This window comes from Mustela putorius, unplaced genomic scaffold (genome assembly GCF_011764305.1).
Source record: "Mustela putorius furo isolate JIRA1106 unplaced genomic scaffold, ASM1176430v1.1 tig00003856_pilon_pilon_pilon, whole genome shotgun sequence".
Taxonomy (NCBI): Eukaryota; Metazoa; Chordata; class Mammalia; order Carnivora; family Mustelidae; genus Mustela; species Mustela putorius.
Genome location: NW_025422008.1, coordinates 1,733,479 through 1,747,462, shown reverse-complemented (window position 1 = coordinate 1,747,462; position 13,984 = coordinate 1,733,479). Strand labels below are relative to the sequence as shown.

The 13,984-nt window shown below is 53.2% G+C and overlaps 2 protein-coding genes across 3 annotated transcripts; one reads left to right on the top strand and one right to left on the bottom strand.

The window, feature by feature from the left end:
- The first annotated feature begins 94 nt into the window (after positions 1-94).
- On the top strand, positions 95-4,141 carry TCF19 (transcription factor 19). Of its 2 annotated transcripts, XM_004782297.3 has the most exons (4): positions 95-295; positions 699-1,305; positions 2,515-3,070; positions 3,375-4,141. In XM_004782297.3, the coding sequence occupies exons 2-4, from the start codon at positions 1,071-1,073 to the stop codon at positions 3,613-3,615; spliced, it is 1,032 nt and encodes a 343-aa protein (XP_004782354.2). In that variant the 5' UTR covers positions 95-295; positions 699-1,070; the 3' UTR covers positions 3,616-4,141. The 2 variants fall into 2 exon arrangements, with proteins under 2 accessions (XP_004782354.2, XP_044921128.1); XM_045065193.1 differs by having other exon boundaries at positions 95-1,305.
- Positions 4,142-5,703: 1,562 nt separating this feature from the next.
- On the bottom strand, positions 5,704-11,154 carry POU5F1 (POU class 5 homeobox 1). The gene is made up of 5 exons (XM_004782317.3): positions 10,699-11,154; positions 7,538-7,658; positions 7,107-7,237; positions 6,399-6,557; positions 5,704-6,217 (listed from the first exon to the last, which is right to left on the bottom strand). Exons 1-5 carry the CDS (start codon positions 11,101-11,103, stop codon positions 5,951-5,953), a joined length of 1,083 nt encoding a protein of 360 aa, XP_004782374.2. The 5' UTR covers positions 11,104-11,154; the 3' UTR covers positions 5,704-5,950.
- Positions 11,155-13,984: the final 2,830 nt, after the last annotated feature.

The window sequence follows — 13,984 nt, the reverse complement described above, 5'->3', positions numbered from 1 at the left end:
GAAGGCGGGAAGTCCGGGCACTCCCCGAGCGTCGCCCAATGGAGCGGAGGGGGCATAAATGAGCTGGCCAATCAGGAATGGTACGGGGCGGGTTCGCTTTGCGCGCACCTTGGACCCGGGAGTTCCGAAGGCGGGGCGGGAGCTGCCCGCGCGCGGAGACCGCGCCCCTCTGGACCCCGGCTTCCTCGCTGTCAAACAGCCACGGTAGCGCCAGCTCTGGCCAGAGCCGGAGGGGTCCCACGGCCACCGCACACGCTGGCACTGCCTGGAGAGACTACTTGGAGACCGCACCGCGGTAGATCGGAAACGGGACTGGGCAGGGGAGGAAAAGGCTGGGCTTGCTGTGCAGGATCTCGGGGCGCTCTTTCCCTGTTTATATCCCACCCGGAGAAGCTGGGAAATCAGGATTAGATCTGTTTTGTCGGAGAACGTAGGAACTATTTCCACTGCTTTTTCGGGGATGACAATGGATTCCCTTCCCACTGGGGTTAAAGATAGTTAGGAAAGATTGGCCCGAAGGGCGAGGCACGAGCAAGCAGGAGGGGTACACTATTTGGGTAAGCGAGTCTGACAGGAAGTTTTTCTCCAAATTACACTGAGGTGGCAAGTTAATATTGTACAGAAGCAGGAAACCCTATACACACATCTACAGTTTGCATTTCCCTGGAAGCTCCCTAATATATTGTTGCCCCGCACAGATCGAATCTCCCTGAATACTTCACGGCCTGAGGATCTAGTTCAATCACATGCAGTAGGACGTGTTTTTGCACTACGCTGGGACCTATCCTGAATTTTTCCTTTGTAAAGCTGCTTGACAGTTTTGTTGGCATCGCATGCCTTAAGTTCCTTGCACTCTGAATTTGGACTACTCGGGCCTGGGTTCTCATGTGAAATTTGCCACTGACCCCTGGTGAAAACTCAGGCCTGTGCTCGAAGTTGAAATTGCACAAAGCACAGCTCAAAATCTGCATCAGAAGGAAAGTGAACTCAGGCGAGCGTGCATGGCTCAGGTGTCAGAAAGGTGTATGGACTCCTGAAGTGGAAGAGGTGGTGCAGAGGGGGCACCGCCCATGCTGCCCTGTTTCCAGCTGCTGCGCATAGGGGGAGGCAGGGGTGGTGATCTCTACACCTTCCACCCTAGCGGGGCTGGCTGCACCTACCGCTTGGGCCGTAGGGCGGACCTGTGTGATGTGCCGCTGCAGCCCCAGCAGGAACCCAGCCTCATCTCTGGAGTCCACGCAGAGCTGCACGCTGAGCGCAGGGGTGATGACTGGAGGGTCAGCCTGGAGGACCATAGCAGCCAAGGTGAGCAGTAAGCGGGACGCTCTTATGCCTGGGCAGTTGCAGTTCTTAGGCTGGAATGAATTAAGGGGCTCCGCAGGGACCTTGCCTGCCTCCCAAACTCCCTATTGGGTTGGACCGTTTTTTAGTCCAGACCTGCATCTTCCCACTAAAGGTATGCTTGTCAGAAGCTCTCTGTGGGGCTGGTCCCTGATGATCCCTGCCTAGTCGGAACCATCTGAACAGGAGTTGGTAGATCCGGGGACTGGGTCATTAGGGAAGCATCACAGTGGGGATGTTCTGGAGCCACTGGGGGGCCAAGCTCAGATGACTCAGTTTCCAAATTTGCTGAGGCACCTTGTTCTTATCTGAAGGCAGTTATGTGTTGGATTATGGTTTTTTAAAAAAGATTATTGAGTAAGAGCGAGATAAAGAAAGAGGAGCAGGGGAGGGGCAAAGGGAGTGGGAGCAGCAGACTTCCCTGCTGAGCAGGAAGCCTGGATACAGGACAGATCCTGGAATTCTTGAGATCCTGATCTAAACCCAATGGAGACACTTAACTGACTTGAGGTGCACCTTGGATTGTATCTTAATGATCTGGGCATGTCTTACTCCCTGACTTGCAGGCATTTGCAGCCAGCCTGAGAAAGGCCTGGTCCCTTCACCTTTCTGGGTCTCAGTTTCCTCATAGGTAAAATGTAAGGCTTTGTAAAGACTGTCTGGGGAGAGTTGTGGAGATTAGATAACTATAGTAGCCAACATTCGTTCAGTGCTTACTCTCTGAGCCAGGCCCTGTTTTTAAGTGCATCGAATGTAGGAGAGCACTATTATCATTCCCATTTTACAGACTAGGAAAATGAGGCACAGGGAGGTTAACTTGCCCAGGTAACAGAACTGGTAAGGGTGGAGCCAAGATCTCAACCCAGTCAGTCTAGGGTACTCACTAACTTTTTGCATTGGGTGTCGGAGAAAGAGACCTCAGCAGTGAGGGAAGGAGTCCATTCTTTCCATGTGCCCTGTTGGGATGGCATAAAAAAGAAACTTGTTCCCAATTCACAAAGAGCTTAATATCTGGTATCACCTGCTGAGGGATTTCAAATGTGAGAATCTGAGGACAGGTGTCCTGTTCTCATGTTCCCTAGAAAATCAGAGGTGGCCAGATTTCTCCACTCCTAACTCTTGTCGTTTGTTTTTGTCATTCTCTGTATCTGTCTGGTGCCCTGCCACCAACAGGGACTCTGGTCAATAATGTCCGACTCCTAAGGGGTCACAGGCTGGAGTTGAGTGATGGGGACCTTGTGACTTTTGGTCCTGAAGGGCCCCCAGGAACCAGCCCTTCGGAGTTCTACTTCATGTTTCAGCAAGTCCGAGTCAAACCTCAAGACTTCGCAGCCATTACCATCCCGCGGTCTAGTGAAGAGGGAACCAAGGCTGGCTTCTGGCCTATGCTGCCCCCCCAGGGGGCCCCACAGCGCCCCCTCAGCACCCTTTCCCCTGCCCCCAAAGCCACACTGATCCTCAATTCCATCGGTAGTCTCAGCAAGCTCAGACCTCTGCCCCTGACCTTCTCCCGGAGTGGGGGTGAGCCACAGAGCCTGCCTATTCCCACTCCTCCTAGGGAGGTGGGGACCACTCCTTCTGCCCCACCCCCAAGAAATCGGAGGAAATCCGCTCACCGAGTGTTGGCAGAGCTGGATGATGAGGGAGAGACTCCTGAGGGCCCCCCACCAGTCTTTATGGAGCCCAGGAAGAAACTCCGTGTAGAGACAACCCCACAGACACCTGGTGGGTAAGTGGAGAGATCTTTCTCAATTTTTAACTCCTTTTTGTCAATTTTTAACTCCTTTTTGATCCCTTTGTAGAGCCCCAGGCTGGGAGGTGACCATCTGCTCTGGGGATAGGAACAGGGATGGAAACAGAGATGGGAATGGGAAGTAGACGGAGCTGGAACAGACACTGGACTGGCAAGACCTGGGTCAGCTCTACTATTCTGGTCCCTAATCTATCTAGGCTCACTCTAGGATTATCTAGGTAAAGTTCTAGGCTGCTTCTGCAGGTTTCCAGTGACTTGGTTTTTGTGTCACTTTCTTTAGAAATAGGCGTGGACGACCTCGGAAGCACCCAGTGCGCTCTCCCAGGGCTCCCCCAGCAGATGGGAGTGGGGAGCCCTGTGCAGCCCCTTGTTGCTACCTACCGGAAGAACAAACAGTTGCCTGGGTTCAGTGTGATGGTTGTGACCTCTGGTTCCATGTGGCCTGTGTTGGCTACAGCATCCAGGCTGCCAGGGAGGCTGACTTCCGGTGCCCAGGGTGTCGTATAGGTATCCAGACCTAAGACCCACCACCAAGGCACCAGAGGACAGAAAGCTGCCACCTCCACGCCATAGGTGGACAGGGTGGGGCACCGATGGATCCTAAGAAATGCCCCCTTCTTCCTTTGCCTCTCCAGTGGGGATGACTACAGGGAAAGTGTCCATTGCTATGGATATTGACTCAAGGCATGAAGCAGGCCCTGACGGCCAAGGTGACAGAAGAGATGGTTTCCTGCCAAAGAAATTGCTGCCTCCAGGAAGCTGCCAGCAACCTGAAAATTCCGTTACAAGCTACAGGTCCATGTCATGGGTACTAGAATGTCTGTGGTCAGAGCACCCGTTAATTATAGAATCCCTGGGCAGATACAAGCTTCAGGTCTTGGAGCAAACATGTTCTTGGATGGCATCACTAAGGCCTTCTGGGAAAACCTAAGGCACAGCCTCGAAACTTTTACATTTTGAGTCAACCACTGGCACTGACCACGATCATGACTTGGCTTTTCAGAGCTTTGCTTCTATTTTCAAATAAAGAATAAGCAGCTTCATTCACTCCTAGATATTTATTCTTTTTCCAGGTCTGATACTCCTGGAGTTCTGAAGGGTATGGTCTGGAAAACTTGACTCTTTAGGGGAAGAGATGAGCACAGCACAGGGAAGTTTAGACCTGCTTACTTGGTTTAGAATGGGCTGGAGATGGGAGACTGGAGAAAAGGTAATTAAGGTTCCTAGTTTAAAGGAAAAACAGATCCATTGCCATTAAAATAAGGTAGATGGCATTTGGTCAAGTTCAGGAGGATGGCAGAACCTTTGAAAAGAGAAAAACTGATACACCAGCTAGAGGAGATGCTCACCTGGTCTAGTTGTGGAGCAGTGGAACCCAAGTACAGCTCACAGGTTCTCTTCTGTGAGCCTACACCAAGCAATACCAAACCAACATAGGGTCCAAACAGGTTTTATAGCTCTCACTAGGAAAGCCTCATCTTAACCTATTACAATCTTTAAGTCCATGGTCTTCTATTCCTACTTAGACTTACCAACCCAAGTCCCCCTACCACAACATCAAGGACACAGCTCTAAGCAAGGGCCCAAGTAACAGCAGAACCAGGACAAAAACTTGGGGGTCTGGTGCATCACTCACGGACAGGGTAGGCCAAATCCCTTAGGTTGAAACCAAATGGACTTTGGTATCAACAAAGCACAACTGTTTCTAGTTGGGACAATATGCAGAAGAAAAGGATCTCAAGTTGATTCCTTAGTATAAAGCTACTAAAGGACACTTCCAGACTCAAGTAAGGAAAGCAAAGTCGGCTCCTAACAGTGAGTGGGCTACAAAAATAAGACAATCCAGGAGTGCCTGGGTGGCTCACTCAACTGAGTGACACTTGATTTCAGCTCAGGCTGTGATCTTAAGGTCTTGGGCTGGAGCTCACCTTGGAGTCTGCTTCTTTTTCTCTGCCCCTCCCCCTGCTCATATTCTCCCTTAAATAAAATCTTTAAAAAGTAAGGGGCGCCTGGGTGGCTCAGGTCATGATTTCAGGGTCCTGGGATCAAGCCCCGCATCAGGCTTTCTGCTCAGCCAGGAGCTTGCTTCCCCACCTCCTCTGCCTTCCTCTCTACTTATCCTGTCAAATAATTAAATAAAATCTTTTTGGGTGCCTGGGTGGCTCAGTGGGTTAAGCCGCTGCCTTCGGCTCAGGTCATGATCTCAGGGTCCTGGGATCGAGTCCCACATCGGGCTCTCTGCTCAGCAGGGAGCCTGCTTCCTCCTCTCTCTCTCTCTGCCTGCCTCTCTGCCCACTTGTGATCTCTGTCAAATAAATAAATAAAATCTTTAAAAAAAAAAATCTTTTTAAATAAATGAATAAAACAAGGCTTCCACTTAAATTTCCCCAGAACTGTTAAGTCACAGGCTCTGAGGAACTAGCTCACACCTATAGGGGCCCTCTACACATCAGTGGGTTCCAATACCGGCTCTCCCTCTGACATCGTATGATTTAGCAGTTTAAATGGCACCTCGGTGTCAGGGTCACTGGGGTCTAAGCTATTAACTATTGGGTATCCCCATCCCTTCTTCAGTAACCAGAGGAGGACAAACCGAAGACAAGAGTATCTACCTACTGTGTCCCAGGCTTCTTTATTTAGGAAAGTGATGTGGGGATTAAAAACAAGAGCATCCTTGAACTTCATCTTCCCTCCAACCAGTCCCCCCAAACTCCCTGCCCCCACACCCTTTGTGTTCCCAAATCCTTTCTTAGTGAATGAAGAACTTAATCCCAAAGCCCTGGTACAAACCCCAGGTTCTCTTTCCCCGCACTCTCCCCCTTCCTCGGGCCCCCACTCCTGGGAAGGTCCAGCACCTCAGTTTGAATGCATGGGAGAGCCCAGAGTGGTGACAGACACAGAGGGAAAGCCTTCACCCTCAGGGAAAGGGACTGAGGAATACAGCGTAGTGAAGTGAGGGCCCCCATAGCCTGGGGTACCAAAATGGGGCCCTGGTGCCAGAGGAAAGGATACTGGTGCCCCTGAGAAAGGGGACCCAGCAGCCTCAAAATCCTCTCGTTGCGAATAGTCACTGCTTGACCGTTTGCCCTTCTGCCGACGATTGCAGAACCACACTCGGACCACCTGGGATGGAAGACAAGGTAGAGTGACACTGGATCCTAAGCTCTGGGAAGTGGGGCTGGTTCTGCTTAGTCATTTGGCCCAAAGCCAGATCTAGAGCAGTGGCTGGGGGGCAAGAAGCAGAGCCAGGGAAATGGAGGTAATAACCGGGAAGGAGGGGGACACCCAGGGACCAGGCACTCACGTCCTTCTCAAGGCCGAGCTGCTGGGCAATGTGGCTGATCTGCTGCAGGGTGGGCTTCGGGCACTGCAGGAACATGTTCTCCAGGTTGCCTCTCACGCGGTTCTCGATACTTGTTCGCTTTCTCTTTCGGGCCTGCACGAGGGTCTCTGCTTTGCATATCTGGTGAGGGAGGAAGGGGAAGAAGTGGCCAAGGGAGGACATGGATTGGCAGGCTTGGAGCGTGCTGAGCACCATGAGGGTAGTGACTCAGAGCTGACTGCTGGAGCGGCTGGGTGGCTCAGCGGGTTAAGCCTCTGCCTTCGGCTCCGGTCATGATTCATGATCTCAGGGTCCTGGGATCGAGCCACACATCGGGCTCTCTGCTCAGCAGGGAGCCTGTTTCCACCCCCCCTTCGCCTGCCTCTCTGCCTACTTGTGATCTTGTGATCTCTTTCTCTGTTAAATAAAGAAATACAAATCTTTTTAAAAAAAAAAAAAAAAAAAGCGCAGACTGCTATGGGGCACTGCCCGGATGGGTCGCCAGCACCAGATGGTGTGAAGAATCCTGAGGGGGTATCTAGACAGGCGGTTCTGGAGAATTTGGAGGAATTCTACTCCACCCCACTGAGGATCACGCGCCCCATGAAGGAGAGCGGCAAACCAGGAAAGGAAGCATGGACAACCGGCCCAAGACTCGGCAGATCCCTGAGCCTCCCTTCCCACCCTCACCTCCTGTAGGTTTTCGTTGTTGTCAGCTTCCTCCACCCACTTCTGCAGCAGGGGCCGCAGCTTACACATGTTCTTGAAACTGAGCTGCAGAGCCTCAAAGCGGCAAATGGTGGTCTGGCTGAACACCTTCCCTGGGGAGGCCAGGTGAGAGAGAAGCAAGCAAGGTGAGGCAGAAAGCAGTACCTTTGTGACCCCAAGACCCCAAACGGGGTCCCACTTCTTCCCAGAGGGAACTCAAGGTCCAAGTACGTTTTCCTCCTCCCCCACTCTCTACCCTCTTTCATGAGGCGGAAGGTGTAAAGCCTGCCCCAGAAACACCCTTCCCCTTGCCCCACTGGTGGGGAGAATACTCCAAGTTCAGGCATGTTCTTCCAGGGAAGATGTGGTCCCTGTGTTGGGGGGGGGGGGAGGACACGCTGAGGGAGACCCACCAAAGAGAACCCCCAGGGTGAGCCCCACATCGGCCTGAGTATATCCCAGGGTGATCCTCTTCTGCTTCAGGAGCTTGGCAAACTGTTCCAGGTCTTTCTGCAGAGCTTTGATGTCTTGCGACTGCAGTCAAAAAGGCAGAGGACATGTAAAAACACAAACACATCAGTGGTCAACCCCCCTTCCCATCTGGGCCTCAAGGAATGGTCCATGGGAGTATCTGCACCAGAATGCCTACTAAGTATCTAGCAATAACCTCTCTACAAATGTCATTCACCCCAGAAAGCAACACATCCCACAGACACAGCACCACGTGTGCACAGACAGAAAGGCAGGCCTTCCTCCAGGAGAACACCTGTCAGCTTATGTAGGGAGCTGCTGCCTATTAGCTCACTTAATACTCACAATAGATTTCTGACTCAAGCATTACCCCAATCTGAGGCAGTTTCCAAACTAGGAAAGTAAAAGGGCACCATGTCTCTAATTCTCATTTCCCTATACTCTCCCCCAGTTTGCTTCCAGGGTACGACATGGCATGCATACACACGAACACACTACAAAGTAGATACCCAAAAAGGTATGAATTAAGTGAAGGGTATATAGTTAGTGCTCATTTTTCAAATTGGATTATTCTGTATTTTTACTCTATCTTTTTGTAACACATAGGCATGCTCCTTGATTAATTCAACAGATGTACTGCCCTTTCTATAAACCAGCAGCTCCGAAAACTGGACAGAAAGCCGGGCCTCAGGGGGCTTCCATTCTCACGTGGAGAGACAAGTAATTATCCAGTTCATTACTATGTTATAAGCACTGTGGAAAAAAGTGAAGCAGGGTAGAGGATTACAGAGTACAGCAGTGTAGGAGATGATGGGGATGCAGACAATTTTAAGGAGGATCAAGAAAACTGAAGCTTGGGGCGCCTGGGTGGCTCAGTGGGTTAAGCCGCTGCCTTCGGCTCGGGTCATGATCTCAGGGTCCTGGGATCGAGTCCGAGTCCCGCATCGGGCTCTCTGCTCAGCAGGGAGCCTGCTTCCTCCCCTCTCTCTGCCTGCCTCTCTGCCTGCTTGTAATCTCTCTCTGTCAAATAAATAAATAAAAATCTTTAAAAAAAAGAAAACTGAAGCTTGGGGTGCCTGGGTGGCTCAGTGGGTTAAAGCCTCTGCCTTCGGCTCAGGTCATGATTCCAGGGTCCTGGAATCGAGCCCTGCATCGGGCTCTCTGCTAAGCCTGCTTCTTCCTCTCTACCTACCTACTTGTGATTTCTGTCTGTCAAATAAATATATAAAATCTTTAAAAAAAAAAAAAAGAGTAAGAAAAGAAAACTGAAGCTTGAGCAAAGAGAAAGAGCCAAGTGGAAAGGCCTGCAGTGGGTGAAGGATGATGGGAAGGGAGGAGGGTGAGGAACTCACAAAATCAAAGGGGGCGCAGGGCAAGTCTTGTGGATCCTGCTGTCCATGAAATGGGGAGCCACTGGATGGAGGTGTGGAGTAAAATGACCTGATTTCAAAATGACGTGTTGACAACAGACTAAGGATGCAACTACCGTCCGCCCACCCCACCCCATCCCCCATTCACTGGGCAGCTGGGACCAGGCCGGTAGAGCTTTATGGTATTTTTCCAAGGGAAAGGTAGCTGAGTTTCCAAAAGATGGGATGTAAAATGTGAAAGCACTGACGACTAACGGTTGGGGCCTTGAGCGACGGGTGATAGTTAGGTTCAGGTGGAGCAGTTCATGGAGCCATCCCGACAAGAGACAGAAAATGTGGTAGTCCCGTGTACAGTGGTAGTCTCGTGTACAAGGCATTTGAGCTCGAGGGTAGGTAAGAGGAAGGAAAGGTACTGATAGAGCAGAGGGTGATGGACTGAGCCCTGGGGCACTCCCTGGTGGGTGGCCAAAGGGACCAGAAGAGCAGCTAAACCTATGTGCAGTCCTGGAAGCTTTGAGGGAAGGGTTCCAAGGGTGGTTGATCACATCAAATTCAAATAGGCCAACGCTCAGTACATGCTTCAGAGCTCTAAATGTCCTCCGCTCCCTGAACTGGCTTGTGTAAATCCTACTTATGGGATCTGAAATAAGGCAACCTCAGCGCAGATCCTAACTCCATCATTTGGTAGGTAGGACCCGTGAAATAGGCTAATAATACCTCCCTGGGAGATTTTGTGCCGGTTAATGAGATAATGATGTAGGCACTGAGCACACAGCCAGGCACTTAGGAAATGGACCACAATTGGCAGCCATTATCATTCAAGGCTCAGTCGCCTCCTACAAAGTCTAGGGCCACTGGGTCGGCTGAAGCGCTCGCACCTCCTTCTGTGAGGTCTAAGGGCTTAGTACTTGATCTCTAATTGCTTACACTTGTCTTTGGAGGACTGGAAGTCACAGCCTTATTCGTCTTTCAGGAGTGCTGGACACAGAAGTCTTTTCAGTGCCTCGGCAGACCCTACGTTTGGGGAATGGCCTGGGGAGGACTTCTTCCACTTAGCTTTTTGGCTTGCCCACAACTAACAGAATTAAGGCTGAAATTGGTGCCAGGGTGTGCACTTTGCATAATGGTGACTCACTAGCCCCAAGGCAGAGGTCAAGGGAAGACAAGCCCTAAACTTGACGGGAGGTAAACCCAACCCCACACGTCCACACACACAGCCCAAACAGGAGCTTCTATCAGAAATCAGTCCCACCCTAGACTTTCAGGAACAATAACCCTGGGATAAGCACTGTTTTTACCCTTAGGCCACACTTAACCCTAAGGCCCAGATCCTGAATCGGTAAGATCAAATTTTCAAGAAGGGTTAAGGGTGGGAGAAGGGGCTCAAACCCCAAGCTGGGTATGGCGCTGGGCTGGTTATTAAGTGAGCGACCCTGGTCAGGACAGGCCTAAAAGGGGCTACTTGACAAGGGCCAGGCAGGAAGCAAGGCCAGCCTGGGGCAGCTTCCGATTCCTCCCTGGTCTGCCCCAGCCCTCACCTACCTTCACTCTGAATTCCAGCTTTGGTTCCCACCTTGCCCTTGCTCTCAGGCCACACACCCATCTCTGACTTGAGCACGGCCCCAGCCTGCTCCCCTCTTGGGTTCCAGGCCTAGGCAGCTGTAGGCTACCACCTCACCTCCCCCTCCCGCCAGCCCCGCCACCTCCTCCCAGCCCCGTTTTAGCTCACTCGCCTCCTCGGGGTTTTGCTCCTGCTTCTCCTTGTCCGGCTTCACAGCCCCAGGGGGTGCAGCGCAGGGCTCCGGGGAGGCTCCCTCGGAGTTGCTCTCCACCCCGGCTCCCCGCTCGCTCTCCGGCTGGGAGGTCTCCAGGCCGCCTTGGGGCACCAGCCCCACTCCAACCTGAGGTCCACAGTACGCCATCCCTCCGCAGAACTCATAGGGCGGGGGGCACGAGGGAATCCCCCACACCTCAGCGCCCGGCCCGACTCCCGGACCGATTCCCGACCCGCCGGGAGGGCCTGGGAAGCTCAGCCAGGTCCGAGGGTCAACCCAACCGGGCTCCGGCCCTCCCGGCCCATCGCCTCCACCGCCCGGCGGGGGCGAGAAGGCCAAGTCGGAAGCCAGGTGTCCCGCCATGGGGAACGGAGGCGCCCCAAGCCGGGGGCCTGGAAAAATAAGGGCTTTCCAAGAAACTGCTCAACACCTTTCTCCCTCCCCAATCCCACCCACTAGCCTTGACCTCTGGCCCCGCCCCCTGGATGGGTGGAGGAGAGGGAGGTGGGGGTGGGAGAAACTGAGGCGGAGGGTGTTTGCTTCATGGTGACTGTGGTCCGTCGCGCGAGCGGGAAGCCAGGGAGCTCCAGCTAAGTGACTCTCCAGGCTTTGGACTCTTGACGCAGGCCCCCATTCGGACCTTCACTTCCAACTCGCGAGGGGCTGCCCGTCTTCTCTAGGACTCTGCACACCTTAGAACTGTCTGGGCTCGCTGGGACACTTCCTCCCCGATATTCAGGAGCCCCGGTGCTTGACCCCTCTCCAAAGACCGGGGCCCCATCTCCTGACTGGGGCCTAGGCATTTTCTCAGCCCCTCAAACATTTCTGAGTGTGCATGTGTAGAGGACTGTTGGAGCTACCCCTCATTGCTTAACAGCCACCGGCTGCTGTCCTCCCTCATTCCCAATCCCCACCGCCCCCACCGGGGCTTTGGCATTCCCATCCCAATTACTGGCCATGTTTAAGTCACCCCAAAGCCACAGATGCCCTGTACTCCTCAGCCAAGTGGGCTGACTACCCCATCTCCAAGGGCTCTCTTCCACGCCTGGAGTCTTCTGCTCCAGAGCCCCTTCTAACCTACCAGACCCAGGAATTGACCGCCACTTCCCCTTGTAAGGGCCAGACTCTGGACTGACTGGGCCCACGTTCTCTAACTTTGTCCAGACGGAGGGATCAGACACATCTACCCCACAGGCCCCCCACTGGGAGACCCCCCACCTCAGGCTCCTTGTCCCCCATCAGGGACCCGAGCCTGTAGCCCCGTCGTTGGCCATTCCTCCTCCACCTCCCCAGCCCAGGCCTCTCCAGCCCTCCTAGGCCCTGGGTGGGGAAAGCCAAAGGAGAGAGCTGGGCAGGAAAAAATATCTGACTTCAGGTTCAAAGAAGCTTGGAAGGGACTGGGGGAAGGGGGCAGGACAATGGCCTTGGCTGGACAATCCCAGTCCCCAGAGGGGGCAGCTCTAACCCTAAACAAGTGCTCAACCCTTGAATGGGCCTGGATGGCTCCCCTGGGGACAGCTTCCTGCCCCCCAACCCCCAGCCCCAATCCCCCCCCACAGAATCCCTCTCTGAGCAGGGAAAAGAACTCCAGCAACACCATCCCCCCAACCCCTCAAAGCCTGAGCCTCAGACAGGGCCCCCCACTGGGACCTAGGTAGCCTGCTCCCCTTCCTCTGGAAGACTCAGGCGTCCAGCCTCATCAGCCACCCCTCCCCCAGACCCCTAGGCCAAGGGATGCACTTTGTTTAGTGGAGCGGCTAGAAAGATGCAGAAGAGGTGGAGAACCATTTGGAGAGGGGGTGCAGGAGGCCTTTCCTAAGCTCTCCCCCACCAGGGTCTATTTTACTGGGCCTCCCTGACTGTCCTGAGGGCCCACACTGTTGGCCTAGGGCTTGATTCTGTTTGCAAGAGAATAGCCCTCAGAGTTCCCGTCTATGAAGAATGGTGTTTGCTCCAAAAACTTGTCTTGGGGTGCCTGAGTGCCTCAGTCCTTAAGCATCTGACTTAGGCTAAGGTCATGGTCCCAGGGTCCTGGGATTGGGCCCGCATCGGGCTCCCTGCCCAGCGGGAAACCTGCCTCTCCCTCTCCTGCTTCCCCTGCTTGTGTTCCCTCTCTCTCTGTGTCTCTGTCAAATAAATAAATAAAAATAAAAATCTAATAAAAACAAAAAATGTCCTAGATGGAGGCCCTAGGGCAAACTGAGGGGCTAGATCAGAGTTCTCCACAGCTTGGAAGGTCAGAATCCTGAGCCTAGGGACACTGACCTCCGCCAACCTTAAGGCAGCTCTTCAGCTCAGCCCTGTCTGCAGTTGTTTGCTGGTGTCAGTGGCTCAGTGTCTGTATTCTGAGAGCCTGGATATCTTGCAGGGGCCCTCCTGACTGTGGCCTGCTGTCTTTACCTTGCTATCAGTGAGTTTTTTGAGCCTGTTTTTTTTTTTTTCTCCTGTGCCTATATAACACAGTACTGCTCAAGCACCCATCTGTATGAACTTTATGGACAACTAAGTGTACGCATGCATTTCAATACTTGACATATGTCCGTTGAAAAATCTACGGGGCAGTGAATCTGAAACTGTACTCACCCTCTAAGCCACTAACTGCCCAAAAGGCAGATAGATTAAGAGGCCTGGTGGGGGTGGAGAGACATGCTTTAGAACAGGAGGGGGCCCCTCCCCAGTCATCTCCTCCACCCCCAGGACAGAGCCATCACGGCACCTTTGTCATGCATCTATCTGCTGTCTGCCAAGAAGACAGCCTCCTGGAGGAGGGGGGGAGGGGCAGTCCTAGGACTTGGCTGAAATCCCCCACACCAATGCTTCCCAGCTCACCACACTCTCCGTTCCCAGAAACCTCTCCTCCCATGCCAGTCCCCAGGGCCCTGTTGCCCATCTTCCCAGCTAGTGACTCCTCACATACCCTCCGTTTTCCCTGCCAACACCGCCCTCTTATTTTTTAGATTACAATTTGCAGTTGCTCTATGTGCTGTTTCTGGTCTGGGGAAGAGGCCCATTCCAGAGGGAGAACCAGAAGAAGGCGGGTGGTAGGATCCCTGGTTGGCTTGCAGTGGGACCCCTGAGCCAGGCCAGCCTGCTTACATGGAGTCTTACCCAGAAGCTTCACAACAAGTGAAGTTTGCCTGGAGCCCCAGCCAGTCCCTCCTGGGATTCTCAGGGCTGACCCAGGCTGAGATTTGCTCCCCTCCCCAACCCCACCCTACTGTTGAGCCTGAAGGGTAGGGGGCTG

Bases quoted from the DNA above. Each gene is read 5' to 3' on its own strand.
- TCF19 (XM_004782297.3), top strand. From the start codon at position 1,071: ATGCTGCCCTGTTTCCAGCTGCTGCGCATAGGGGGAGGCAGGGGTGGT. The intron at 1,306-2,514 runs GTGAGCAGTAAG...TGCCACCAACAG, and splicing joins GGAGGACCATAGCAGCCAAG to GGACTCTGGTCAATAATGTC. The intron at 3,071-3,374 runs GTAAGTGGAGAG...CACTTTCTTTAG, and splicing joins ACCCCACAGACACCTGGTGG to AAATAGGCGTGGACGACCTC.
- POU5F1 (XM_004782317.3), bottom strand. From the start codon at position 11,103: ATGGCGGGACACCTGGCTTCCGACTTGGCCTTCTCGCCCCCGCCGGGC. The intron at 7,659-10,698 runs GCGAGTGAGCTA...TTTTGACTGCAG, and splicing joins AGGAGCAAAACCCCGAGGAG to TCGCAAGACATCAAAGCTCT. The intron at 6,218-6,398 runs GTGAGTGCCTGG...CTTCCATCCCAG, and splicing joins AGCTCGGCCTTGAGAAGGAC to GTGGTCCGAGTGTGGTTCTG.